Genomic DNA, 27,052 nt, shown 5'->3' with positions numbered 1-27,052 from the left:
GTCGTAGTAGTCGTAGTCGTAGTAGTCATAGTAGTAGTAGTTGTAGTAGTCATAGTAGTAGTAGTAGTCGTAGTAGTAATAGTCGTAGTAGTAGTAGACTCGTAGCAGTAGTAGTCGTAGTAGTAGTAGTCGTAGTAGTAGTCGTATTAGTAGTAGTCGTAGTCGTAGTAGTAGTAGTAGAAGTCGTAGTCGTAGTAGAAGTCGTAGTAGAAGTCGTAGTCGTAGTAGTAGTAGTCGTCGTAGTAGTAGTCGTAGTAGTCGTAGTCGTAGAAGTCATAGTAGTAGTAGTAGTCGTAGTAGTAGTAGTCGTAGTAGTCATAGTAGTAGTAGTAGTCATAGTAGTAGTAGTCGTAGTAGTAGTAGTCGTAGTAGTCATAGTAGTCGTAGTAGTCGTAGTAGTCTTAGTAGTCTTAGTCGTAGTAGTCGTAGTTGTAGTAGTCGTAGTTGTCATAGTAGTAGTAGTCATAGTAGTAGTAGTCGTAGTAGTAGTAGTCATAGTAGTAGTAGGCGTAGTAATAGTAGTCGTAGTAGTATGGGTCGTAGTAATAGTAGTCGTAGTAGTAGAAGTCGTAGTATTACTTGTCGTAGTAGTAGTTGTCGTAGTAGTCGTAGTAGTCGTAGTAGTAGTAGTCGAAGTAGTAGTAGTAGTCGTAGTCATAGTAGTAGTTGTCGTAGTAGTAGTTGTCGTATAGTAGTAGTAGTCGTAGTCGTAGTAGTAGTCGTAGACGTAGTAGTCGTACTAGTCCTAGTCCTATCATTATCCTTAATTTAACCAGGAAAATTACATTGAGATATTGCAATATCTTCTTCCAGAGAGACCCTGTGATTTCTTAAACTCCTCTGGGTAGTTTGCAAAAATAGTTTGTGGGTCTGTTTTTCACCCACATGTTGTCACTGTCAGTTTTAAAGTGTTCAATTATATCTCAAGCACATTTCTACTTTGTGTCGATAAAGGGGTGCTTGAATGATATTTATGGAGCTGTGATGGTATACAAGACAAAGAGGTTGGGAAACAGTGCCCTGCTGGACCACAGAAATGGTTCCTTTGATAAACGTGTTACTAGGAAAAAGGAGAGTTATATTATGTTTGCACTTTCTTCCTGTTCCATTTGAAATGATGGAAAAACAAGCCTGACAACTACCTTCAATGCTGCGGTTTTGTTCTTTCGTAACTCCAGATTGCCTGCAGGTAAAAACTGAATCATTATAAACCCGGCTGACTTTGTCAATCTGAGTAAAGATTTGCCATATCACTCCTGTCTGCGCTCTGTTAAGAGAAGCAACACAATGTGTCTGATTCATGATTTATGCAATAAAGTATTATGATGTTTACATGGAGTGCGAATCTGGCATATTATGATTTATACATGGCTTCTTGTTGTGTTGAGTTGAGTTGGTTGAGGAAAACAATAAGAAAGCGTTGATTCTCTTGAGCTGAATATTAGGCTTTATTCTCGTATCCATAGCAACAGTGCGCCACTAAACTGCATTAAACTTGCTGTCGAGTGACAAACCTGCACTTTTATTTGCTTTTCCAGATTCCCTTTCAAGATTTCCTATAGAAATAAAGCTGTTTTATACCATACTTGGAGAAGTTTCTTAGTTGTGATCTAAGGTGACATTAATTGTATGTTTGCATCTGCTATGCGCGGTCTATAATCTTTTGTCAAAGAGAAAGTTGTCAGCATGCTCAGATGTCTATGTGTACATGTGTGTGTTTTTGATTATTCAGGATCAACACGCATATATAGGTCCCCAACCCAAGCCATTGTTGTCATTCATTGTACTCGAATGAATTATTTTATCTGAATTCAGTATCTGAATGATTCATAACCATCCTTTGTAGCAGAACATTCACTCTAAAAATGGCTGGGTTATTTTTGACCCATAATGGGTAAATATTGGACAGAACACATGCTGGGTTGTTGTTGTGTAACCATAGGGTATAATAATACAACAGTTGGGTTAAAACAACCCAGCATTGGGTCAATTTTAACCCAGCGGTGTGTTCTGTCCAATATTTACCCATTATGGGTAAAAAATAACCCAGACATTTTTAGAGTGTTGTAGTTTACAGATGTTCAAAGCAAAACATTGATTTGCTTATGTACAATGTTTTATTTGTAGTATTTTTTTGTATTATTGTTTATTTTTTAAGAAACACAGGAGAATGCTACTATAGTGAAACTTGCATAGTGTTGGAAATTATATGGTTTGTTGAAATTGTAGGGTTTAGTGCAGGGTTTCTCAAACTGGGGTTCGCAAACCCCTGGTGGTTCACGAGGAAATTGCAGGGGGTTCATGATTTGATAAAAACAATAAATTAGCTCATTACAATTAATTAAATTATAAAATGTACATAAATAATTGTAAAATTGAAACACCTAAATTAGTGCTGGGCACATATTAATCACAATTAATCGCATAAAAAAGTGAATTTTTGCATAATTTATGTGTGTGTGTGTGTGTGTGTGTGTACTTTGTGTAATTATTATGTATATTTAACACACACACATACATATATACATTTAAGAACACTTTTATTCATATATGTTTATAAATAATATAAAATATATAAACATATAAATAAATAAAAATATATATATAAACATGTTATTGTGTCTTAAATACATACATGAATGTGTGTGTATTTAAATATACAAAATAATTACACACACTCATACACTGAAAAAAATGATTCATTCAATTTACTAAATTTTTTTAAGGTAAGTGTTTGCAATCAATTTATTTAAGCTACATTTAAACAAAAGTTTTTCATTGTATTTTAATTTACTTTTTTTATTAAATAAATTGATTGCAACCACTTACCTTAAAAAAACTGAGTAAATTGAATTAATCTTTTTTTCAGTGTATGTACCACGTGAAACTTTCGAGCGCGAACGTGAAACTATCTTGCTTTCACGTGCGCAAGCGAGAGTTTAATGTGCGCATGCGAAACTAAAGGCGGTAGTTTCACATGTGCGCGCGGTAGTTTCACGTGGGCGCACGGTAGTTTCACGTAAGGGTGCGATTGTTTCACGTTCGCACGCGAAACTAAACTTTATTTAATTTTTGCTCCATGTCCCCTTAGGGGCTCGGTACATATGTTATGCCAAAAATCACTTTTATTTTGTATTTGATTAATCGTGATTAATCTTTGCCCAGCACTAATAATAAAACACTTGCTTACATGAAATATATATTTTATTTGTTTAATCTGAATGTGAACACTATACACAACAATACAATAAATAAAAAAATAAGACCTAATGCAAAATGGAAAATACATTTTATGTAACAATAAAAGAAAATTATCAGATGAAGGTCCAGTAACAGGTAATATCAACATTAATGTTGTAAAATATTATAACTTTAAAACGAAAATTGTATTAATGTTTTTGAAGTTAAACATGAAATTGTGCTATTAAATTATTTAAATATTAAGTAAATAATTAAGGAAATTTAGGGTGATTATACCTAATAATTTTTAAAAATTTTAGTGCAGTTAGTTTTTTATACATATACTTACATGTAAATACCACAGTCATATTTCCAATTTCTCCAAATTTATGGTATTTAAAATTTCAATTTACATTAAAAGATATTTGTCAGAGAGTTTCTTTCTGTCCCACGGAGGCAGAAACACTCAAGCAAGCCATTGAAAATCAGTGAAGCAGTGTTTTGGAAATAAGCCTCCTCCCAAAGGGAATTTTACACACTGCTTCTGTAAATCACTTCCACAAGCAGAAATAAAAAATTTAAAACCTCCCTGTCTCCATGGGCAAAAAATCTATCTAATAGAAAGAGATTTTATCAGCCACAAAGCACAATCCCTTATGACATCCCAAAAAGGCATCAAAACATTGGATTTTCTTTCTGTCAGACGTCAGTGAATGAATGAATCATCCATTTACACCACTAAATAGCTTCGTGCACTGTTTGGATTCGCTAACTTACTGTCAGCAGACTTTTAATCGAATCCGAGCTGTTTCCCACTCAAACCCTCTTCACAATATGTCCCTCTCATCTGTATGAGAGCTGCCCTCAACACTGTTGATTGAAAAATGTTGAGTCATGTTTCCTGTGGTGAGATCAAAGAATAAACATGCACTGGCAGTTTGAAACAGAATTTTCGTTGTTCAACTTTTTTTGCATTATGCAGTTTGGTGATATGTTAGGTCACCTCGTTCCTTCGGCCGTGGAAATGAATAAGGGACCGTTGAGTCATAATGCTTTATCAAGGTACATTAAAATGCACACTATTACAAGTTTGTAGCACTTACTTCACACAGCTGGTAGTTGTTCAGGATTTAAGCAGCTGTTAAGATCCGTGTTGGACTGAGGTTATGGGAAATACTGCTGCTGGTACTCCAGATGTTCAGGTGCCTTCAGGTCACCTTGCCATTTTGACTCTGTAACCGTGGTTACACTGACGTTAGCTAACACAGGCACATCTTTCTCTCCATCTTGGCTCACCAGAGGACTCAGAGTTAATCTAAACTGACAGTCTATTAACATCTGATACTGTATGCTGCATGTGCGTGTATAATAAGCATATTCGTTTTTAACCTTCATAAATGTAAATACTAAAGTAGGCGGCAGGTGACATTTTTGTTTTGAATCATGTGATAAAAATCCAGATAATTTACTCACCACCATGTCATCCAAAATGTTGATGTTTTTCTTTGTTTAGTCGAGAAGAAATTATGTTTTTTGAATCAAACATTCCAGGATTTTTCTTATTTTAATGGACTTTAATGGACCCCAACACTTAACAGTTTTAATGCAGTTTAAAATTGCAGTTTCAAAGGACTCTAAACAATCCCAAACGAGGCATAAGGGTCTTATTTAGCAAAACAATTGTTATTTTTGGCAGGAAAAATAAAAAATATGCACTTTTAAACCACAACTTCTCTTCTTCCTTCGGCCCTGTGACAAGCCAGCGCGACCTCACGTAATTGCTTAATGCCGTGGAAAGGTCACGTGTAACATATATGAAACGCACATTTGCAGACCATTTTAAACAATAAATTGACACAAACACATTAATTAGTATCATTCGACATACAACAACGCTGGAGCGGTCATCTTTCTCCACACTTGTAAACACTGGGGCGTAGTTTCGCATACGTTATCCGTGACCTCTTGGTCAAATGTGATTACGTATTACGCAAGAGTCCTTTGAAACTGCAATTTTAAACTGCATTAAAACTGTTAATTGTTGGGGTCCATTAAAGTCCATTAAAATGAGAAACATCCTGGAATGTTTTATTCAAAAAACATAATTTCTTCTTGACTGAACAAAGAAAGACATCAAGATTTTGGATGGCGTGGTGGTGAGTAAATTATCTGGGTTTTTTTTAGTAAATTGACTAATCCTTTAATAGAAATAAAGCTTTTAATTGTTTGTTGATGTTAGTTCACAGTGCATTTACGAATGTTAAAAAGATTTTAAGTATAAGTAATTGTTGAAATTAACATTAACAAAGATTAATAAATGCTGTATAAGTGCGGTTCATTATTAGTTCATGTTTACTAATGAACCTTAAGATGTGACTATTACGATTATTTTTTATGAAAATGCTGTTTTATGGAACGGTATTTGAAAGTTGAGAGAGACGACAGCTTACCTCCGAGTGGGCGTGGTTTCAGCGCTGCCAAGGGACACGCCCCCACCGCTTATTTTTTTTTTATTTTTATAATTTTAAGGTGCAAAACAAAATGGTACTTTGCTGGCAAAATGTGCTAATGAATTAGATTAAATTAATACACAATGAAAACTAAAGGGCTCATTATCAGTTCATGTTAACTAATGAACCTTAAGATGTGACCATTACGATAATTTTTTATGAAAATGCTGTTTTATGGAACTGTATTTGAAAGTTGAGAGAGATGCCAGCTTACCTCCGAGTGGGCGTGGTTTCAGGGCTGCCAGGAGACACGCCCCCACCGCTTAAGAGCAGAGAATGTTGCCAATTTTTCCAAGTTGTTTTATTAACTTGCCGTTTTTTCCATCATTTAAATTTGGTTGGGTGGTTAATAACACATTTTTCAAACTCAGAACACATTTAATATCAGACTATACCAGGACTTTAAGCATTGGCCTGCTATATTAAGCATGTATGCCTTAGAGCAGTAACATCCTCGGTTTTTTTAATCTCTTGTTTACACAATCTTTCTCTTTCACAGATGCACACACACACCAGTTATCCACCTATGTCTTGCTTATCTGTAGGCACAGCAGCCTGATATTTACACCAAAATGCTTTATGGACAATATCAGCCACTTTGCACTTTTGCCCTGTCAGCATTAGATCTCCCTTCCCGGCACCGAGCGTTGGATTTATTAAATCATTTCATTGTTTTGCAATACTCCATCAAAATGATGGTCTGATAAATCAAACCCCCTCCGCCCCCTAATTGCCACCCTTTCTCATCCCCCTCTGATATCAGCCCAGCGTGACACACCTTGAAAAGTAATGAAACTATTTCTCTTTTTCTCTTCTCGGCCTCAATGATGCATTGTCTGCATCCCTGCCAAACTCCAGTCGAACTTGCTTTCGTCACATCCATCACTTCCCATCAGAGGTGAATCATCTTTCAGCGCTTGGTCTCAATTACAGGGCTCCCCATATTCCTCAGGATATCCTGTCTTGGCTGTAAAGGGCTTGTGTTCAATTCTCAGAAATAGATGATGGCCGAGAGGAAATTGGAGAAGGCCGTTGGGATTCCAATCATTTTAATTGGTGCCTATGTGGATTCTTCCAGGTTGCATGGAGGGAAGAGTAGGTGCCTATGGTTTGTGTTTACAAAGGATCATAAACCTTAGTGTCTTCTCTTTAATGTTCCCTGTGTGCTGTTAATGGGACTCATTTGACTGTTTAATAACCCAGAATGGCTGCAGGGATAGCAACGTTATTGTAATTTACTATGGGTGTTGAATGTATGAAAATAAATTTGTATTAAAGGTGAAAGCTGCAGTATAAGCAATATGTTGAAAATTCCCCCATACTGTGGTCATATTTTTGTTTGCTGAATCTAATGCTGTCAGAGACAAGTGGGATATTTTTGCCGTAGCTGTCAAGTAATATGGATATTTTATGCATACTACTCCATAAAAAGGCACTCACAGCACCTTTCATATTTTCACTGTACACCAAAATGATTGATCTGAATCCCTCCATTCCAACTGCCTCATTATAAAACCATAAAATGACATTTCATCCTAATAAAATGACCTCTTGGTTCCAGGCAGACCACATTTACTTTTACACATGGAATTAAAGACCGCACTACCCATTAAATAAATATGTGTGCAGTCAATCCTTCATTGCCTGTAGAGATTTTGTTTTTGCCTGTAAAGTTTTAAATCCCTCTAGCTATTCCAAAAGCAAACTCGGATAAACTTTTCAAACTGCTACACCTTTCTCCTCCTCACTGGGTAAAAAATTACCTTAAACAGTCTTGGTTCTTGTCTGCGTTACAAGAATCCATCATCAATAATTCATAAAGTTTGTGCCAATTTGTTTTTAGTGACGGAGGCGTATGTGCATGCAGTTGTATGGTTCACTCTGTGCGCTTATAAATGAATGTAACCTATCAAAATGATCTAACTGGATGTTTACCTGAATATTAACAACATAAGTAATGAAGAGTTCAGATGCAAAAGCCGCTAAAAACCACCCCCGTCAAAAATAATGATATTGACCGAATACTCTTGGCACGTATGATATGTTCATCTAAAACTTTCAATTCAGATTAGTTTGTTCCCAGCCTCAAGCCATTCGGAAATACTGGTTTGTTGGCAGAATACGTTAGACGCCATGCCGCTTTTTCAGCAAAGTCCTCTAACTCCAGGAAAGATGAATTGAGAATGACAGGGTGTATAATTGGGATTTAATTTGTCGAGCTGCAAAACGTTTTTTAGCCAGTTAAAGGAGGTTTGCAGAATATATTGATCTCATTTTTGAGCCTTTTATTTTTATTCATATAGGACAGTAAAGCATGCAAAGGAGAGAGACTGGGAAAGGGTGGGATTGGGAAACTTTTAAACTTGGTTCTCTTGTGAGTACATGGACTGAATACAATCCGATGTTGCAACCACATACATTACAGCTCCTCCTAAAGTGTGGTTCATTTTTAATTCTTTCTTACATCATTTGCAATGTTTCTAGTTGCATTTTTTTGTGATTGTGCAACTTAGAAGCGAAGGAGGGTTTTGCTAAAAGCTTGCATGCACATAGAGGGTTTTGCAGAGAAAGAAAGTCAAATTTGTTAAAGACCCATGAAATGATTAAAGTGACATTTGCGAAAATAAGGCATTTCGATTACTGATTAATATTATCAAATTTCATAATTGCATTGCCATTAAAGTGAAATTACTGAACCTTAACATAAGAGCCTGATAAAAAATGCTCAAGAAAACATGTCAGATGCAGTTTTTGCATCTGAACTCTTCATATAGATTTAGGCTGCGTCCAAATAACCACACTTGCGGTCTTTGCACTTGACCACTTGAATACTTACATGACGTATTTCCTATATTTTGCCCAAGCATTCTAGTGGGCGTGAAGATCCCAACCGTGCATGTAAAAATTATTCACCTGATGGGACACACTTAGCAAGTGTTAAAATGTCAATCCAGGTAATGGCAGCAATTTGCATCAAAACATATTCATTTTTTATTTTGGCTACTTAAAATATATATATTTAAGGGTTTCTTTAAATAAAATATTAAATGAATAATTAAATGAACATTTAAAGAATATTATCTAAACTTATCTGAGACTTTCAGACGAAGAATTCTTTGCACCTGTAAAAATCTCCTAATTTTGTGCATGTAGCTTTATTAAAGTTTATTGTTTATATAGTAGTCCCTGAATAAACAACACCATTGTTGTTTTAATGTTATAAAAGAAGTTACAGATGTTTTACAAAATACATAACAATGCTTGCACCAATTAAATGTGGAACACTTGCCGTTTACTACCAAAATATGTAAAATCCATTTATTTACTTACAATTAAAAGTTTCCACGACATCTTGCGTGATTTGGGCGAAAGTCTCATGATTTACATCCTGAACATGATGCATGACGGGATACGCTTAGCCTTTAATACTGCTTCGAAGCGATATTCGAGAAAGTGTGGGTTTATTGTGCTTTAAGGGCACTGCACTTTGCCAGTTTTAAGACATGGGACAGCCTTGTGCACTTACTTCCTGTCGTGTGCACGCGCTCTCAAGTGGCCAAGACCGCAAGTGGGGGTATTTGGACGCAGCCTTAGTTTGGACATATAAGCTTGTTTCAGACTGTGCTATGACAGAGACAACATTAAAGGAAAACACCACCGTTTTTCAATATTGTACTATGTTCTTGCCTCAACTTAGACTATCTAATACATCCCTATCTTTTTTCAATGTGTGCACTTAATCTTTGTACAGTGCGTTGTGAATGTGTTAGCATTTAGCCTAGCCACATTCATTCCTTAGGATCCAAACAGGGATGAATTTAGAAGCCATCAAACACTTCCATGTTTTCCTGATTTAAAGACTGTTACATGAGTAATTACACAAGTATGGTGGCACAAAATAAAAATTGAAGCAGATAAAAATGAGAACTATATTGTATGGCGGAAGAGCACTTAGTTTGCAGCACTTCGACCTCAGCACGTTTCTGGTTTGGGTAGTCTTAGTCTCCTGGTGGTGAATAGTAATGCCTTATCATTTATGTCTTCCACACACTGTTTTATTGCATAAAAGGAAGACATGCTTTGGGAGCTCCGGGTTTTTCTCAGTCTGCTATACATTAGCATAACCTTTGATTAACAGTTTTCCCATATGGCCTTTTTGGTGCTTGGATGTTTAATTTCCACACAAAGGGCTGCAATGAAGCCTCCACAAAGTAAAAGCAACATTCATGCAGGAAACCGAGAAATCTGCTTTAGCGTGGCTGTATAAAGTGCTCTACCTCATATTTTATTTATTTCTTACTGTATGCTGAGGAGCATTTGAACACTGTTTTGTTTTATTTTTCATGTTTGTTTTTTTAAACAACGTTTTGTTATATTCAATATATACTCATAATTTAATGTAATGTAAGCATGTAAGGAATAATTGACGACGGGCCATTGAATTATTCGAAAATAATGCACACGCAAAGCAGAGTTAATTGTAACACGGGTGCATCAAGTAAGAACATATACAATTCCCTATACCCAAATCTATAACAATTGCACGTTAGCACTTTTTTACAGTATGCAGTTGGTCGTACCAGCAAAGGCGGTAAAAAAGATCAATGTGTGTGTTTACAGGTCCATTAATAACTTCCCAGTGTGCAATACGCAAACAACAATAAAACGAAATAATGGATATCAATAGAATCGCATACCCTGAGCCACCCAGCCAAAGAGAGAGAGACCTTAGCTATTATAGTATTTCACAGCATGGAAAGGAAAATACAGCAGACCTTATTAGATATTATCTTGGTTTGCCAATTACAACACATAATGGTTATAATTTGTGGAATGAAGATTGATGTTCTAATATTTTCAAGGTTCCAATAACGTCAGAATCCTCTTATTTTGCACATGACTCAGTCCTCAAGGCACCTGTTGAATTAAAATAATAGTTATTGTATGTCATTCATATGAAATATGGCTGACTTTAATGTTTTTTGTGGGCTTCATCTCATCCTATGGCTTTTTAATAAGAACTCATCACATGCAACGGAGAACAAAGAACAAATCGCACGCAATGCTTACAGACATACTGTAAGTAAATTCAAAAGCTGGTGTTGTCGGTTCTGTTCAATCTTTAATAAAGTACAGTCATAAAGGAGCTATAGGTTGGGAGCCGGCTAAATGTTTATCTAATACCTTTTTCAGATATCATAATATGCAATGATGCCATTTTTCTTCTCATTTCCAGCCATACATATTTTAATAAATAATACATTGAAATTGCTTCTGGTTTTGCTGTATACGGAAATTAAGATCATGTGTGGTAATGCATCCTGTTTCCCATTACAATTCATATGAGTGATATTTGTATTATGGGGGTCCGTTTTCCTGATGGCATCTCTGTGCTGCGGTATAAAGACATATGTGCAATGTTTTGCAGTCTAACACACAAGGGAGTTTTTAACTGCAATATAATGTGATGTGGTACAGAATACAGTGTTAAATAGAAATGATTTAATGTTCATATGTGTAAAATGGATGTGTGAATGATGCCTTTATCAAGGCCTTTACTTTGGAGTGGGTATTGTGTCACGTGAACGGTAATGTGTGAAAACATTATTCAGTATGTACTGTTGGTAGAATAGATTAATTTATCCACACGGATTAGCAAATAATATAAATATTTATGTATTTTCTTTAGAATGTAATTTGATGATGAGTAAATTTGGTGAGCATTGATTTACAGTAACTGCCTGTAAAAACTATTTTTTTTAGCGCAAGAATTGCTTTAAGTGATTTTACTTCATGAAACACTGCATTGATAGATATTTCTTGCTTTAATATTTTTACTGTGTGGTTACCGAATTGTAAAAGCAATAAGGTACTCAAGTCTAGTGCTGTATCGTGAATAAGTCATGGCTAAGGGGTTGCAAGGGTTAACAACACCCTTCAGCTTTGACTTAATCCACGATACAGCACAGCCTCTCATAACTTATGGCTTACTAATATGTTTCATTTATTCAATAATCAGATGCCTCAATGGACTGTGTGATTGAAATTATGCCAATACCCTTCTGTTTTCTCTCTGTAAGCCTGTCTCGCATAAACAGTCAAAATTTTCTTTCTCCCCCTGAAGACTCAAACATTCAGATACAAATATGTGTCAAAGGTGGGAGATTTAGAGCGATTTGTATGAATGACACACACTTATTAGCATTTTTTGCATCTGTGATACAAGAAAAAAAATAATCCGGGAGTGAATCTGCGCCCCCACGGCAAGCATAAGAATGAATCTTTCTGATTTAACGCAGTCATCACTGACCTGTGCCTCCCTTTCTTTTTTCTCTCTCCCTTAAGGAATGTAAGTTCGGCAGGGGAGGAAGCTCGGAGGCGGATGAGAGAATGTGACGGGCTGACTGACACGTTGCTTTTCGTCATCCAGACGTCACTCGGAAGCAGTGAGATTGATAGCAAGGTACGATTTTGTCTCCCTCCCTCCTTAAGCTATAAAAGCAGTCTGTTGTAAAACTTTATATGTGAATGTGAGTGTGCCAGGGCATGTAACGCTCTATAACAAATAAACAGCTTCGTGCTTGGCTGCTCTCTGAAGGTTGCAAAAGCTCGCTTTTCTAAATGGCATTCTTTAATCTTGATTTAACTGCCAGCCCTTCGTCAAGCTGATCCACTAATAGCAGTTTGGAGAGGTTGGGGGATGCATTCGTCCTAATGAGAATTGAAGAGTATATTGTAGATTCTGAAGCATGACTTGGTTTTATCCCTCTGGTCATTTTAAGAGTTGTGATACTTTCAGTTTGCCCATAACTCTTGCTGTCTGATAAGGACTGTTGCATATCCTCTTTTGTTGGTTGAGCATCACTTTTTAATCTTTTTTAGCCCATGCGCCAGTGACACATACTTAGCTGCGTTTCAAAACACAATGCAGTCTCTGAACACACAAATACACTCACCTAAAGGATTATTAGGAACACCATACTAATACTGTGTTTGACCCCCTTTCACCTTCAGAACTGCTTTAATTCTATGTGGCATTGATTCAGCAGATTCAGCAAGGTGCTGAAAGCATTTTTTAGAAATGTTGGCCCATATTGATAGGATAGCATCTTGCAGGTAATGGAGATTTGTGGGATGCACATCCAGGGCACGAAGCTCCCGTTCCACCACATTACAAAGATGCTCTATTGGGTTGAGATCTGGTAACTGTGGGGGCTTTGTGACATGGTGCGTTATCCTGCTGGAAGTAGCCATCAGATGTGGTCAGAAAGGGATGGACATGGTCAGAAACAATGCTCAGGTAGGCCGTGGCATTTAAACAATGCCCAATTGGCACTAAGGGTCCGAAAGTGTGCCAAGAAAACATCCCACATACCATTACACCACCAGCCTGCACAGTGGTAACAAGGCATGATGGATCCATGTTCTCATTCTGTTTATGCCAAATTCTGACTCTAGCATCTGAATGTCTCAACAGAAATCGAGACTCACCAGACCAGGCAACATTTTTACAGTCTTCAACTGTCCAATTTTGGTGAGCTTGAGCAAATTGTAGCTCTTTTTCCTATTTGTAGTGGAAATGAGTGGTACCCGGTGGGGTCTTCTGCTGTTGTAGCCCATCCGCCTCAAGGTTGTGCGTGTTGTGGCTTCACAAATGCTTTGCTGCATACCTCGGTTGTAACGAGTGGTTATTACAGTCAAAGTTGCTCTTCTATCAGCTTGAATCAATTGGCCCATTCTTCTCTGACCACTAGCATCAACAAGGCATTTTCACCCACAGGACTGCCGCATACTGGATGTTTTTCCCTTTTCACACCATTCTTTGTAAACCCTAGAAATGGTTGTGCCTGAAAATCCCAGTAACTGAGCAGATTGTGAAATACTCAGACCGGCCCGTCTGGAACCAACAACCATGCCACGCTCAAAATTGCTTAAATCACCTTTCTTTCCCATTCTGACATTCAGTTTGGAGTTCAGGAGATTGTCTTGACCAGGACCACACCCCTAAATGCATTGAAGCAACTGCCATGTGATTTAGGTTTATTAGATAATTGCATTAATGAGAAATTGAACATGTGTTCCTAATAATCTTTTAGGTAAGTGTATAGTGTGATGGTGGCTTAAAATGTCCTTTCCTTTTCCCTAAGTTATTAGGACTTATCAATCATGAGCTGTCAATTAAATGTGTTAATGTACTGTACTGTGATCAATTATAAATATGTGATATAGCACAATTTAAAAATGATTGCTGAAGTTCCCTGACCCATGAATTCATTTTGTAATGAGACAATTCATGCAAAAGCAATTCAGTTAATAGCAATTCAGGCTTAAGATTCCAGCTTCATGTATATGCAAATCTGCAGTCAGCATGGCTCACACCCAACAAGAGTTGACAGCAATGCCAATATTTAAGGATTCATACAGGAATAAAGTCAGGTTTTAACAACATAGAAGATGTTATATGTACAGTATACACAAAAAAATATTATGTAACCTAGCTGTCACTGGGGCTGTACCCTGTAAAAAGAGTTCATATTAGTACCTCAGAGGTACATATTTGAACCAAAGAGAGCTTATTGGCACCTCAAAGATATGCCAAATCATGCGGTCGGCATAAGTTATCAATTGTTTCCAATGGAAGCGCCGTGCCTTTCAAAAAAAAAAGCCAGCAGCTGGCAGGTATTATCCGTGCTGAGCGCCACATGCTGAAAGTTGAAAAATGTTCAAAAAAAGCTGACAAGTGCCAACAATCGGTGTCTGCCTATGGTTTATATATATATATATAACTATAGGCAGCCGATAGACAGTAGATGCTGATTTTTTGCACTTGCCAGCTTTTTTTTTTTTAAATGAGGCCCAAGGAACCTTCAACATTTAAAGACCATTTGTGTGGAAGAATGGGCCAGAATCACTCCTGAGCAATGCAGACGACTGGTCTCTCCATACAAGAGGCGTCTAGAAGCTGTAATCACCAACAAAGGCTTTTATATATTTCAAGGTATTAAATAAAGTGTGTTCAATACTTATTGCCTGTGCCATTTCACTTTATTTAGTATGACTCAAGTTGTATACTTAAATGTTCTAATTTTTTTGGATGAATTCAAATATTTGGCTTATGGCTACATCTGGTGAAAATTTTGTGTCAATAGCTCACTTAGAAATCCACTTACTGATAAAAATGCTGATGTGTCAAATACTTATTTTCCCCGCTGTATATAGTTAGACTGTGGACAGATGACAGAGGTTAGGCAAAATGCATCCTCTTTTAAAATCACCACTTGGATGAAGATTAGAGCGCATGGGTGGGCAACAGATGACATATGCATTGGAGCATTTCAGGGTTAAGAACACAGCATGAAGTTCAGGCACACAACAACAGTAAAGCATCTCTGGTGGACTATGACCCAGGGTTTGCATGCTGTACATGCGTCCCTTATGTGGTTTTACCGCCAATGTGCCCATTTGTCCCCATTATTTCCTGTAAATGTACCATTAGCCAATGGCTATTCTTTTCTTTTTCCCTGCAATTTGATCTCCTTTTAGCACACAAAGCCTTTCTTTCACCCATCTCAGCACTTAAATGCATTACAAAGGCTCAAAAAGCAAAAGCAACCATTTCACCCAGCACACGGGGCTTGTAAAGGGCAATCACCTTAATCATTCCCATTTCTTTATGGCCGGTGATTTGCCCTCAGATGTTTTCAGCAGGTGTTGGCCCAGCAGAGCTATAATTGCTGAAAGCTTGCTGCCCATGGCCAGTGGAAAAATTCTGTCCTAATGCACAGTTAACCTGTGGTTGATCAACCTGTTAACTTAGACACTTACAATGGAGACCTTCCAAATTACTGCCGGTAAGAGAGATGATGTTGCCAGATGCAAAATGCGTCCTATCGCAACACTTCCAGACACAAAAACTGTTTTCCATGGAGAAATCAAGGTCGAACGCGCCTGGCACAGGGAACGTGGCCTTGTAAGTCAATATGTTTTTGTACAGCTGAAATTCCGGTGTGTAATTCGCCAAGCGTTTCTCTGATTACAGTCATTATTTTTGTTTGTGCAGGGCATGGTCCTTTTCGTTCCATAATGGGTAAAAAAAGAAAAACATGGAGATTGAGGAAAACGCTCATTTTTCATCATCGTTTTGCAAGCATTTATTTTCTATTTTCTGCTGTCAAGCATTGTGCCTCCTCTGCTGTGTCTCCTTGTAATACCCTGTTAAATGGAGTGTGAGCCGATGGATTTGGCTGGTCATTTTTCCCCATCTGCAGCGCTATATCCTTTAATCACATTTAAATGGTAGACCGTGTCAGATATATAATTAAAGACTTTTATATACTTAGTGCCAGTGCAGGCCACTTTTATCCAGCAGCCAGCACTCTTGAGAAAGATGGAGATATGCGAAACATATGAAAGGCGTTGAGGAAAATATGGGTGAAAGAGCGAGAGTGTGTTAAACACTGCAGGACGTAACCTTGTCTGGTTTGACAGGCTGTGGAAATAATGGATACTTTTGCTTTTGAGCACTTAATACAGCTGATGTAATCTAGTGATCTAGTTTTTCTAAGTTAAAAAATGTTTTGTTACTCAAGATTAATAAAACAACTAAGTAAACCTTTTGACAGCACAAAAGATGAAGGTGGCATGTGTGAAAAAGAAAAATGAATGCGTGACCTCCTGTCTCAAAACCAGCATGAGTTGGATTGATGAAGTTTGGCCCCTGTGGCCAGATGGGCACTATCAAGAGTTCAGTGGTGCTTTACTAATACCTGCCTGTTATCTTTCTCTTTCATTGTCAGACCATAGAAAACTGTGTATGCATCTTGAGGAACCTCTCGTATCGGCTAGCAGCTGAAACGTCTCAGGGACAGCAGATGGGGACAGAAGAGCTGGACGGTCTCCTGTGCAGCGATGGTGGTGGAAAGGACGGCGAGACCTCAGGCTGCTGGGGGAAGAAGAAAAAGAAGAAGAAGTCCCAGGATCAGGTGGGGCATCCACAGCAGCAGGTTAAGGCATCTGGTAGTTGTAGTGTGACCCAGACGTACTGATAATGAGGTGTTTCACACAGTTTCTGTTGTTTATCTGTGAAGAGAGCAACATCAGTTAATAATCTTTGTTTTTACACTTTGTTCTTTTGGTAGACATTGCTCTTTAGGCTGCTGTTGATATTTGTTATGCAAACAAAACAAAGACTTAAAACAATATGTGTTCACAAAGCATCTCCACACCTGGGTGTCTGCAGTTTTTAAAGGGATAGTTCACCCAAAAATGAAAATAATGTCATTAATGACTCACCCTCACGTCGGTTCAAACTTGTATGACCTCCGTTCATCTTCAGAACACATTTTAAGATGTTTTAGATTTTGGCCGAGAGCTTGTTGACCCTTCATTGAAAATCTACGTACGGTATACTGTCCATGTCCAGAAAGGTCTTAAAACATCATTAAAGTAGTCCATGTGCCATCAGTGGGTCAGTTAGAATGTGTTGAAGCATCCAAAATACATTTTGGTCTAAAAATACAAAAATTATGACTTTATTCAGCATTGTCTTCTCTATTGTGAAGCGCATGCGCAAAACTAAAGTCATGTAACTGCAGTGACACGGATGACGTGTTATCCTCAGACATGTTTGCGAAGTTTTTTTTTCAAACTTAAAGCTTGCGTCTCCCTCAGAATGTAAACGAAGCCCAGGCGCACAAAAAAAACGGCGGGGGGCACCAGATAGCACGTCAGCTGCGTCGTACTTCATCCGCGTCACTGCAGTCGCGTGACTTTGGTCCCGCGCATGCGCTTCACAAACGACGCGAAAGAGAGGACAATGCTGAATAAAGTCGTGGTTTTTGTTATTTTGGACCAAAATGTATTTTTAATGCTTCAATACATTCCAACTGACCAACTTATGTCACATGGACTACTTTGATGATGTTTTTATTACCTTTCTGGACATGGACAGTATACTGTATGTAGATTTACTGTATGTAGTACTTGTAGAAGAGTCAATAAGCTCTTGGACGAAGTCTAGAGCATCTTAGACTGTGGTCCGGGGATGAGGGGAGGTCTTGCGAGTTTGGAGCGACGGGAGGGTGGGTCATTGATGACATTGTTTTCATTTTTGGGTGAACTATCCCTTTAATGAGAGATTTAGGCCATTAACACCACACCATTTCCAGCTAAAAACTGAAAACTTTTTATGAAGTTTATTTAACTGAGTTCGGGAGGAGTTTTGTGAGGTGATCCAACCAATCAGCGTGAAGAAGTTTCTATACAGTATATAGCCCTGGCTAATTCAGGCTAAAATTCCGAGCTCTGAGTCCTCCCCTCGGACGGCATGCCAAGTATGCTTTATTATCATATTTAAATTACATGTTAATGCGAACTCATGAAAGTGAAAACACAAACTTTTGAAAATACATACATGAGGTCATGTGTATGCGTATTACGTTTTCATTGGGGTGTAACGGTACCCAAAATTCACAGTTCGGAACGTACTGTTTTTAAGTCATGATGACGAAGAAATGCTAAACGTAAAATTACACGTCATTTATTATTAACATTTGTAAACTTCAACAGTTCACAGGAACAGTATAAAGATTTTTAAATGTTTAAATTAAATAAATCAAGACTAAATAGAATAAAACATGAGTAAACTTGCTACTGCAAACAAAACCTTGCAACGCTTGTCCCGTCTTTGGGGTTTCCTGATTGGTCCACTGTTTTGGACCGTTAATAAATGAGCTGTGCAAAAGTTAAAAATCTTTTAACTTGACACAACATCTCAAAACTCAGCGCTCGTGCGTGAGACGCGGCAAAATACACGACATGCGTCTCACTTCCATCTAACATGTGTTTACATAGAATAGCAATAGAAATGTAGCGCAGTGAATGAAAAAACCATTGACTGTAAAAAAGATGAACGTAGTGTCCGTGACGTCACCCAAAGGTTTGTGAAGATCTTTTTGAAGCCAATAGTAGGCGGTGCCTGCTGTCGTCATCTTGGCTGCGGGTCACCGTGCATCACTTGCGGATATCTACAAATGGGTAAAAAGGCGGGACGCGGGTGAAGCTGAGATGACTGGTTGCTGAAACCACGCCCCCCTAGCTTGACTCTAGTGACAGCAGTGGCAGTTTACCCGTCACTAAAGTGGCCACACCCTTAATTATGCAGAACTTTAAGGCTGAATATAATTTAAATGGATAAGTTACACAAAAACTCAAAACAATTTTTGTACCAGGCTGTTAACATATTATTTTCTACTGTAAAGTTGGGAATTTTAACATGGGGTCTATGGGAATTGACTCCCTTTTGGAGCCAGTCTTTAGTGGACAGTCAATGAATTACAGTGTAAATCACTTCCGTATTGGCTTCATCAGAGAGATTGAATATGTGTATCATTACACTCCTATTGTTCATACATAGTTTGACATCACCAACTGTTGGCCTTAAATAATAGAGCATTTTAAGTTGTTTTCATGGACAGGTGTAAACAGGGCTTGTTTTGACAACGTCGTCGTCTGTACACGAAAAACTAAGAAAAACTTTTTTTGTACATTGTTGGCATGTAAATATACTCCTTATATAAGTGAAGGACTTATTCATTCACGATCAATTGCAAATTGCACTGCAGTATCTTCTGGTATGAAACGCCCACTTATGAAGAACAGATGAAATCTAAAAAACAGATCAATCTGAAGATTGAACAAACCTTTTGATCTGAACAGATGCCGGAGAGATAATTCATAACAAAAAGCCTGTTCACTTCTGAAAAAGAACCTTGCGTTCATTAGACATTTCATATTAACATATTAACAACGTAATTAGCATATTAGACTTCCTTTCACACCCCTCGTCGCCCAAGTTGTTTAGCTGAGTTCTCCAAACAACATATTTACACTTGCCGTCCTTTTATCAATTAATTCCCATGCAAAAGCAACTCTCACCACCTACATGAAGTCGCACCGCCAGAAAGAGAGCGAGCGTTTCCCCAGTGACATCTTCTACGGCTGATAAATCGGCGTGTTTGTGGGCGTCAGACTGAAGGGGGGAAAAACAACCTTTTTACAGGCGGCTCCACCACGGCAGAGGAAACTCCTCATTAATCTCACACAGGAGAAGTCAGAGCAAGAGCGTGGAGTTGGTGGAGCTGTTGCGTAACTCGACTCCCTCTGGAGATGTCCTGATCCAGAAGAACCATAAAGCTAATAGCTGATGATATACTGTAGCCGCCGATAACTGAATAAACCTTTTCAGCTTTGATGGTAAATGAATTAAACCTGCATTGCTGTGAGAGAGATGTCCGTAATGACACGCTCCTGTTGCTACGCCTGCAAAGAAGTGTTAAAATTTTAAAGCTGCCTGATTCAAATAATACATCAAAGCTATTGCTCTGTTGAGGGTATGACAGCATAGGCTCTTTTATTAAACAGTTCGGGGATGCGTTTCTCATTTGAACATCCAATAGTGTACTTCATTCCCATTCATCACCACAAAGCTCGTACTTAAACTGATAGAACTGGTTTAGTGTTCGGTCAAATGAGTTAATTCTGATTCTGTCCAATCCGAGAGCAGATGTTACTGAAATGCCGATCCCAGACGTGCATTTTATTGCGCAGATGTTACTCTATCATAACTCAGGAGATTTAATGGAGTTCTTAGTTGGGTGATTTTCACGAAATCTAGACTTAGAAGGTGTCCAGCATCAGATTTTTTTAAAAGCCCTTAAAGCCAATTATTATTATTTTTTGCACATATAAGATTAAGGTCTGAGGTCTTACTATTAGGGCTGAGTATTGGCAAGGGCCTCACGATACGATACGTTTCCGATACGTGGCCCATGATACAATGAATCACGGTACGATACGTTGCGTGTTGCGATACATTGGAATGCTCTTTCTTTCTTTTTTTTATCAAAAATAAATAAATAAATTTCTTTTTTTAAGCCAAAGTGCGTCCACACGAAAGCTGCAGGTGTTTTAAAATGTTCTGCTACTTTTTCACTCCCGCTAACTTCTGAGACATTGACCTTATATGACAGACAACTGGACAGCGACAACTACAGCAGGGGCGGAGGAGGTCGCTTGACGCACACAGAGGGATTATTATTTTTTTTAAATATCGATAGTAGAGATTGAAATATCAATACAGAATTGTGGGGAAAAGTATCACGATAGTTAGCTGTATCGATATTTTTGCACTGCCCTTCTTACTATAACCATTATTTTTAATGGATTTAAAGAATATTTCCTATAGAATTATTTACATTTTTTAGATTATCATTATCAAAAATTATCATTACCGCAACATGATATTACATTAAATATATGCATTTATAAACTCATGTTTCGGTAATGAGCACTAAAAAGTTGTCTAGGTACTATAACAAACAAAATTTCAACTTTTATCTGGAGAGACAAAATATGAACTGCTTACCTGTTAGTCATCTTGAGTGTCTCAGTCAATTTTGTCCCTTCCAACTATTTTTTTTTAAATGTTAAGTCATTGGGGGCTTAAACAATGATTGAAAATTGTTGCGGAGGATGAGAAAATTGGTCTTGGAAACATACAGTATATTCTTTTTTATTGTCTCTACATTTACCAATGATCATACCACATGTTTCTTCTTTACTGTAAATGTTTATAGTATAACATGCACTGAAGCTTTTTATTGTTTAGATTTTTTAATTATAAATATTTCCATGTCACAGAACCCAAATCCAGTCATGGACACGTTGCGGTACTGAAAATTTTCCCTTTAAATGTGGAAAAAACAACAAAATTGGTTTGTATGATGTCATTTGAAATCATGTGCAAAATAGTACATGAAGAAATGTTTGTAACTGTCTGTATGCTTTTTATTTTGATACACTTACCTGGCATTCACTGTTTCATGACACCTCATAAGTCTAATTTCGCGAGAAGCACCCAGTTGTCTTTCAGTTAAGTATCAACTTAAAGGGACACTTCACTTTTTTTGAAAATATGCTCGTTTTCCAGCTCCCCTAGAGTTAAACATTTGATTTTTACCGTTGTGGAATCCATTTAGTCGATCTCCGGGGTCTGGCGGTACCACTTTTAGCATAGCTTAGCATAATCCATTGAATCTGATTAGACCATTAGCATCGCGCTCAAAAATAACCAAAGAAATTTGATATTTTTATTATGTAAAACTTGACTCTTCTGTAGTTAAAATATGTCATTACCATGTTCAGAGCCCTATTATTCATCTATGCCTATGTAAATGCAGTTTTAAATTCTACGGCACCTTTAAGTTTCAGCTTGCTCTTTATTTAATCTTGGTGACATCTAAGAGAAATAATTGAGATATTAAAGATCTCATCTGTATTTTTTATGGGAGAACAGAGAGAGAGAGAGAGAGAGAGAGAGAGAGGGAGGGAGTTGTCTATCTCTAACTGTAGGGCTGTACAGAGGGCTCATTCTCCACGTTACCTAAGGTGCCCTCTCTTATCATGTGCCGGACTTTTTCCTCAACCGAGACGCTTTGAAAGAGGACACCTGGGCCTCCGGGCAACAGAAGGCTAATGTACTCTGTTAAATCATTTATCACTAAGTGGCAGCGAGGTAGCATAGGAAACCAGAGCAAACCGAAGCTCAGGCAGGGTAGGGCAGCGGCGTTTAGTGGAGCTAATTGACTGAAAGAGGTGAACGTGTAAACCAGAGCTATTTAAACCCACCGAGCACTGATACCCCTCTCTGGGTTTACTTTGAGAAATAGAGCACTGAATGCTGTCAAGAAAATGTCAGAACATTTTCAGAGACCATTTATGCTCTGATATTCAGAGACCATTTTCTGGATGGTAGCTTTCTTAAGGTAAATATTGTAACACCATTTGTACAAATTCGTGTCAATGCCAAAAATGTGTAGACTTGAAACTCAAATCACTTCATTTTTATATATGTTTGAGTTGTACAGACAGTAAGTGGCGATTACAATGTTCTAGTTGAATGCAAGGACATATGTGGTTGCTAAGGTATTCTCTGTGGTTGCTAAGGTATTCTGGATAGATGCTTATAGGCTTCAATTCTCTATTCTTGATCTTGTGGCTGGTCTTTACAGTTATTTTGTTAAAAACAATTCAGGTATACATTTCCTCAGTCCACGCATTCCCTAAACATCAAACCCATTGCATTCTTAGCACCTGTTGAGCTGCAGGAATGTGATGATGCTTGCCTTGAAAATTCTTTGTATTTGTATTCGACAACAAATATGTGACAAATGTTTGTATATGATGTTTGAAAACAGTGAAAATGCTGTGAAACCAAACAATCTCTCCCGTATATTAAGAGTTAGAAAGAGCGGCAGCCTCATGGGTATTCCTACACCCTCCAGCAGCTGACTGAACAACAGATCTGCTCCTCAAAGCATGCGATAGAGAGGAAGATAAAAACAGACTCATTAATAATGGAGTGAGTGAAAGGAGTGAGGCAAAGTGCCAGAGCTAGTTTAACATGCTTAGGTATTTCACAAGTTACTTTGACTTAAAGTAGGTCAGCTTGTAGAATCACTACTATTTAAACTAGCGCTGAACACCAGCATGCAGGTCGCCGTTACTGCCCAGTTCTGGGTTAATTCAGGCAGATATTTATCATTTTTTATTCCTTTCTCTTCTAGTGGGATGGTGTCGGCCCGCTGCCGGATACCGCCGAGCCCCCCAAGGGGGTTCAGATGTTGTGGCATCCCTCAATAGTAAAGCCCTACCTCACCCTCCTGTCCGAGTGCTCCAACCCGGACACACTGGAGGGGGCTGCCGGGGCTTTGCAGAACCTGGCCGCAGGAAGTTGGAAGGTGAGTGTTACGCTGTAGCATCTCTGTTTTGGAGATATTTCAATCCTGAAAAATAGAATAAAAAATGGACTTGGTGATGAATAACAGCATAGTAACTGCATGCAAGCATCACTCACGTTTTAAAAGAAATAAATGGTTAATTTGTTCATATTTAGTGAAGAAAGTGTTCACTTCTATCAGGACACAGAACCAGGGTGTGTATTCATTAAACAGAGTGAGAAGAAATGGTGTAAAATTTCTTTTTTTCTGACCTGAATCCACTCGCTTGCCTCAGATGTTTTAACCAATACCAATCTCCCACTTGGCCTTGCTTTTTCTCGCTTTGTTTTCACCTCCTTTTCACCATCTGTCAGTGACAAAAGCTTGTTTTACTTCTGTTGCTCCAGAGCTCTAATCCGTCCGGCGCTCTCGGCGAGATCAATACTCTCAGATAGATACAGATGCGATGGGATGTGATTGGTTTTGAAGTCCCATAACAGGCTTAAACCACTTTCAGGAAGTTAAATGAATGTGGGGACCCTGCGACCCCACGCCACACCTACAGGGCATCACTGTGTTTTTTTTTTCTTGAAGCACATTTACACCTGGGATTAGGATCGTTTGGAATACAAGTGGAAAAGAGAGACGCATGTCTGTTCACACCTGGTGTTTGAATCCGTCTCTTTTGTCCACTTTCGAGCGCTTCTGTCCTGATTACGTTGAGAGGATGGTTAAAACATATGCGGGAGAAATAATGGATTTAGGTTGACGCGCCTTAGTTTTAAACATGTATATGTAAGAGCTTTCCAGTCCCTCCAGAAAAATTTGATTATTAGCCAAAGCATTATTAGCCAAAGTCCGCATATTTATGCGTGGGCCGCATTTTTTCAAATACGCCGCACTTTCGCCAAATAAAATGCAGATTTCCGTGCTCAAAATGATTTAAAGGGGCCATGGCACAAGACTTTTTTAAGATGTCAAATAAATCTTTGGTGCACATATGTGAAGTTTTAGCTCAAAATACCATATAAATAATTTATTATAGGATGTTAAAATTGCCTTTTTGTAGGTGTGTGCAAAAATGTGCCGTTTTGGGTGTGTCCTTTAAAGTGCAAATGAGCTGATGAAATTCAAACACTGATCACAATGATAGTGGTTTGTTGCAAATAAAACTCAATTGTGCTTTTCTCTGACTAAATGGCAGTGATGTGATTGGATAGTGCAGATTAAGGGGTGGTATTATTATAATAAGAGCTCCTTATGACATCATAAGGAGAGCCAAATTTCAAGGACCTATGTTTTCATGTGCTTATAAAGAATGGTTTACCAAAACTAAGTCTTTTTCACATTTTCTAGGTTGATAGAAGCACTGGGGACCCAATCATAACACTTAAACATGGAAAAAGTCAGATTTTCATGCCATGGCCCCTTAATAATCCCCACATTTTCGTAGCAAAAATCACATATTTCTTAGCAGAAAGTTGAAAAATTTTGCATTTACTTCCCCTGTTGTCATGGGAACGTTATGAAGTGATGTGAACATTATTGAAAAGCTGCCAAAGCTGCAAACAGATTTTGCAAGTTCCTGCAATTTTTGCAAGTTCCTGCAATTTCTGCAAGATCCCGCAATTTCATCACATAATTGCATAAATATCCCGCATATTTCATCGCATTTTTTAAGAAAACATGCCAGAAACGCTTTTTTCTGGAAAGACTGGCTTTCTCAGATATTTCAGAGCAATTGATGAAATAAGTTCGTGCAACTTTCGAAAGTGGGCGAGTTTAAAACATTTTACACCACGTTGTTCACTTGTGATCTAATCAACCAGGTGCAATACAAGGTGTAAACAGGACCTTGGAGAGACTGAGACCAGACAAAAGAGATCCTTTGGTTTGGTTCCCATAATTGGCTCTTTTGCTTGTTTATCTACAAGAGCTGACATTGAGCAGTGCACTAATATGTGTGAACTAAACACTCTGTTTATTGGACAGTGAGATTATCAAATCGCACGCTGTGCGTTCTGGGAAATGGACACAAAGCCTTTAACCTAAGAGAGCTAAGGAGTGTGGAAAGCGCCTAGCCATGAAGATTGCTGCAGTTACGACATTACAGCATAGTTTTGTAGTGCTTTACGTATAATGGAAACACACTTGCCATTTTTATGATTTTTCCAGTTGATGTTCACTAAATGATGTTAAAGACAGATTTACACTTTTACACACTCACATTTTTTACTCTCTGGCTCTGATCCAAAACCCAGAGAGCTCTCTTGCTGTCTGCTGTCTACATACAATCAAAGTATGTTTAAAGTTATACTCCAGTCAAATATCAAAAATAAGGTACTCGCTCTCAAGCAGTCTTAAAGGGGACATTTCACAAGACATTTTTAAGATTTAAAATAAATCTTTGCTGTCTTCAGAATACGTATGTGAAGTTCTAGCTCAAAATACCATATAGATAAATGCCTTTTTTGGGTGTGTCTTTCTAAATGCAAATGAGCTGATCTCTGCAATAAATGTCAGTGCTGTGGTTGGATGGTGCAGATAAAGGAGTGGCATTATCCCCTGCTGACATCAAAAAGGGAGCCAAATTTCAATTAACTATTTTTTTCACATGCTTACAGAGAATGGTTTACCAAAACTAAGTTACTGAGTTGATCTTTTTCATGTTTTCTAGGTTGATAGAAGCACTGGGGACCCTATTATAGCACTTAAACATGGAAAAAGTCAGATTTTCATGATATGTCCCCTTTAAATACATATGCCCATGATCTTTTAGACAAACACATTTACAGTTATTTTATTAAATGTCATTGCTTTTACAAGTAATAATAGGAGAAAACAAGGATCAGTGAACAACTTCTGACTTTGAAGTCCTAAAAAGTGCATCCATCCTTTACAGAAGTAATCCACATGGCTCCAAGGGGTTAATAAAGGTCTTTTGGTGGTAATCGAAGAAGAAAGAAAAATATCTATATTTTAAACATTTACTAAAATAACTCCAAATGTGCTCATTTGAAAGATGATGGACGTATGTATCTCTGGGATTGCTTGAGGGTAAGTAAATCATGGGGTCATTTTAATATTTGACTGGAGTATCCCTTTAATATTTCATATACACTTAACTAAAGGATTATTAGGAACAATAATCCTAATTAATAATTCTCATTAATGCAATGGTGTAATGGTGTGGGGGATGTTTTCTTGGCACACTTTAGGCCCTTTAGTGCTAATTGGGCATCGTTTAAATGCCACGACCTACCTGAGCATTGTTTCTGGCAATGTCCATCCCTTTATGACCACCATGAACTCATCCTCTGATGGCTACTTCCAGCAGGATAATGCACCATGTCACAAAGCTCAAATCATTTCAAATTGGTTTCTTGAACATGACAACGAGTTCACTGTACTAAAATGCCCCCCACAGTCACCAGATCTCAACCCAACAGATCATCTTTGGGATGTGGTGAAACGGGAGCTTCGTGCCCTGGATGTGCATCCCAAAAATCTCCATCAACTGCAAGATGCTATCCTATCAATATGAGCCAACATTTCTAAAGAATGCTTTCGGCACCTTGTTTAATC

General features: G+C 37.9%; 1 protein-coding gene across 4 annotated transcripts in view; it reads left to right on the top strand.

The window, feature by feature from the left end:
* The window catches only part of ctnnd2a (catenin (cadherin-associated protein), delta 2a), a 341,772-nt gene that overhangs the window by 264,216 nt on the left and 50,504 nt on the right, over positions 1-27,052 (top strand). For all 4 annotated transcript variants that reach the window (XM_073864207.1, XM_055181469.2, XM_073864205.1 and 1 more), the window contains 3 exons: positions 12,036-12,153; positions 16,487-16,672; positions 23,315-23,488. In XM_073864207.1, coding sequence (XP_073720308.1) covers positions 12,036-12,153; positions 16,487-16,672; positions 23,315-23,488 — 478 coding nt within the window. The remainder of the gene's footprint in view (positions 1-12,035; positions 12,154-16,486; positions 16,673-23,314; positions 23,489-27,052) is intronic.

Source organism: Misgurnus anguillicaudatus, chromosome 25, assembly GCF_027580225.2.
Source record: "Misgurnus anguillicaudatus chromosome 25, ASM2758022v2, whole genome shotgun sequence".
NCBI classification, from domain to species: Eukaryota; Metazoa; Chordata; class Actinopteri; order Cypriniformes; family Cobitidae; genus Misgurnus; species Misgurnus anguillicaudatus.
Note: the sequence above shows the minus strand (reverse complement) of the source record. Positions and strands in the feature narration are given on the sequence as shown.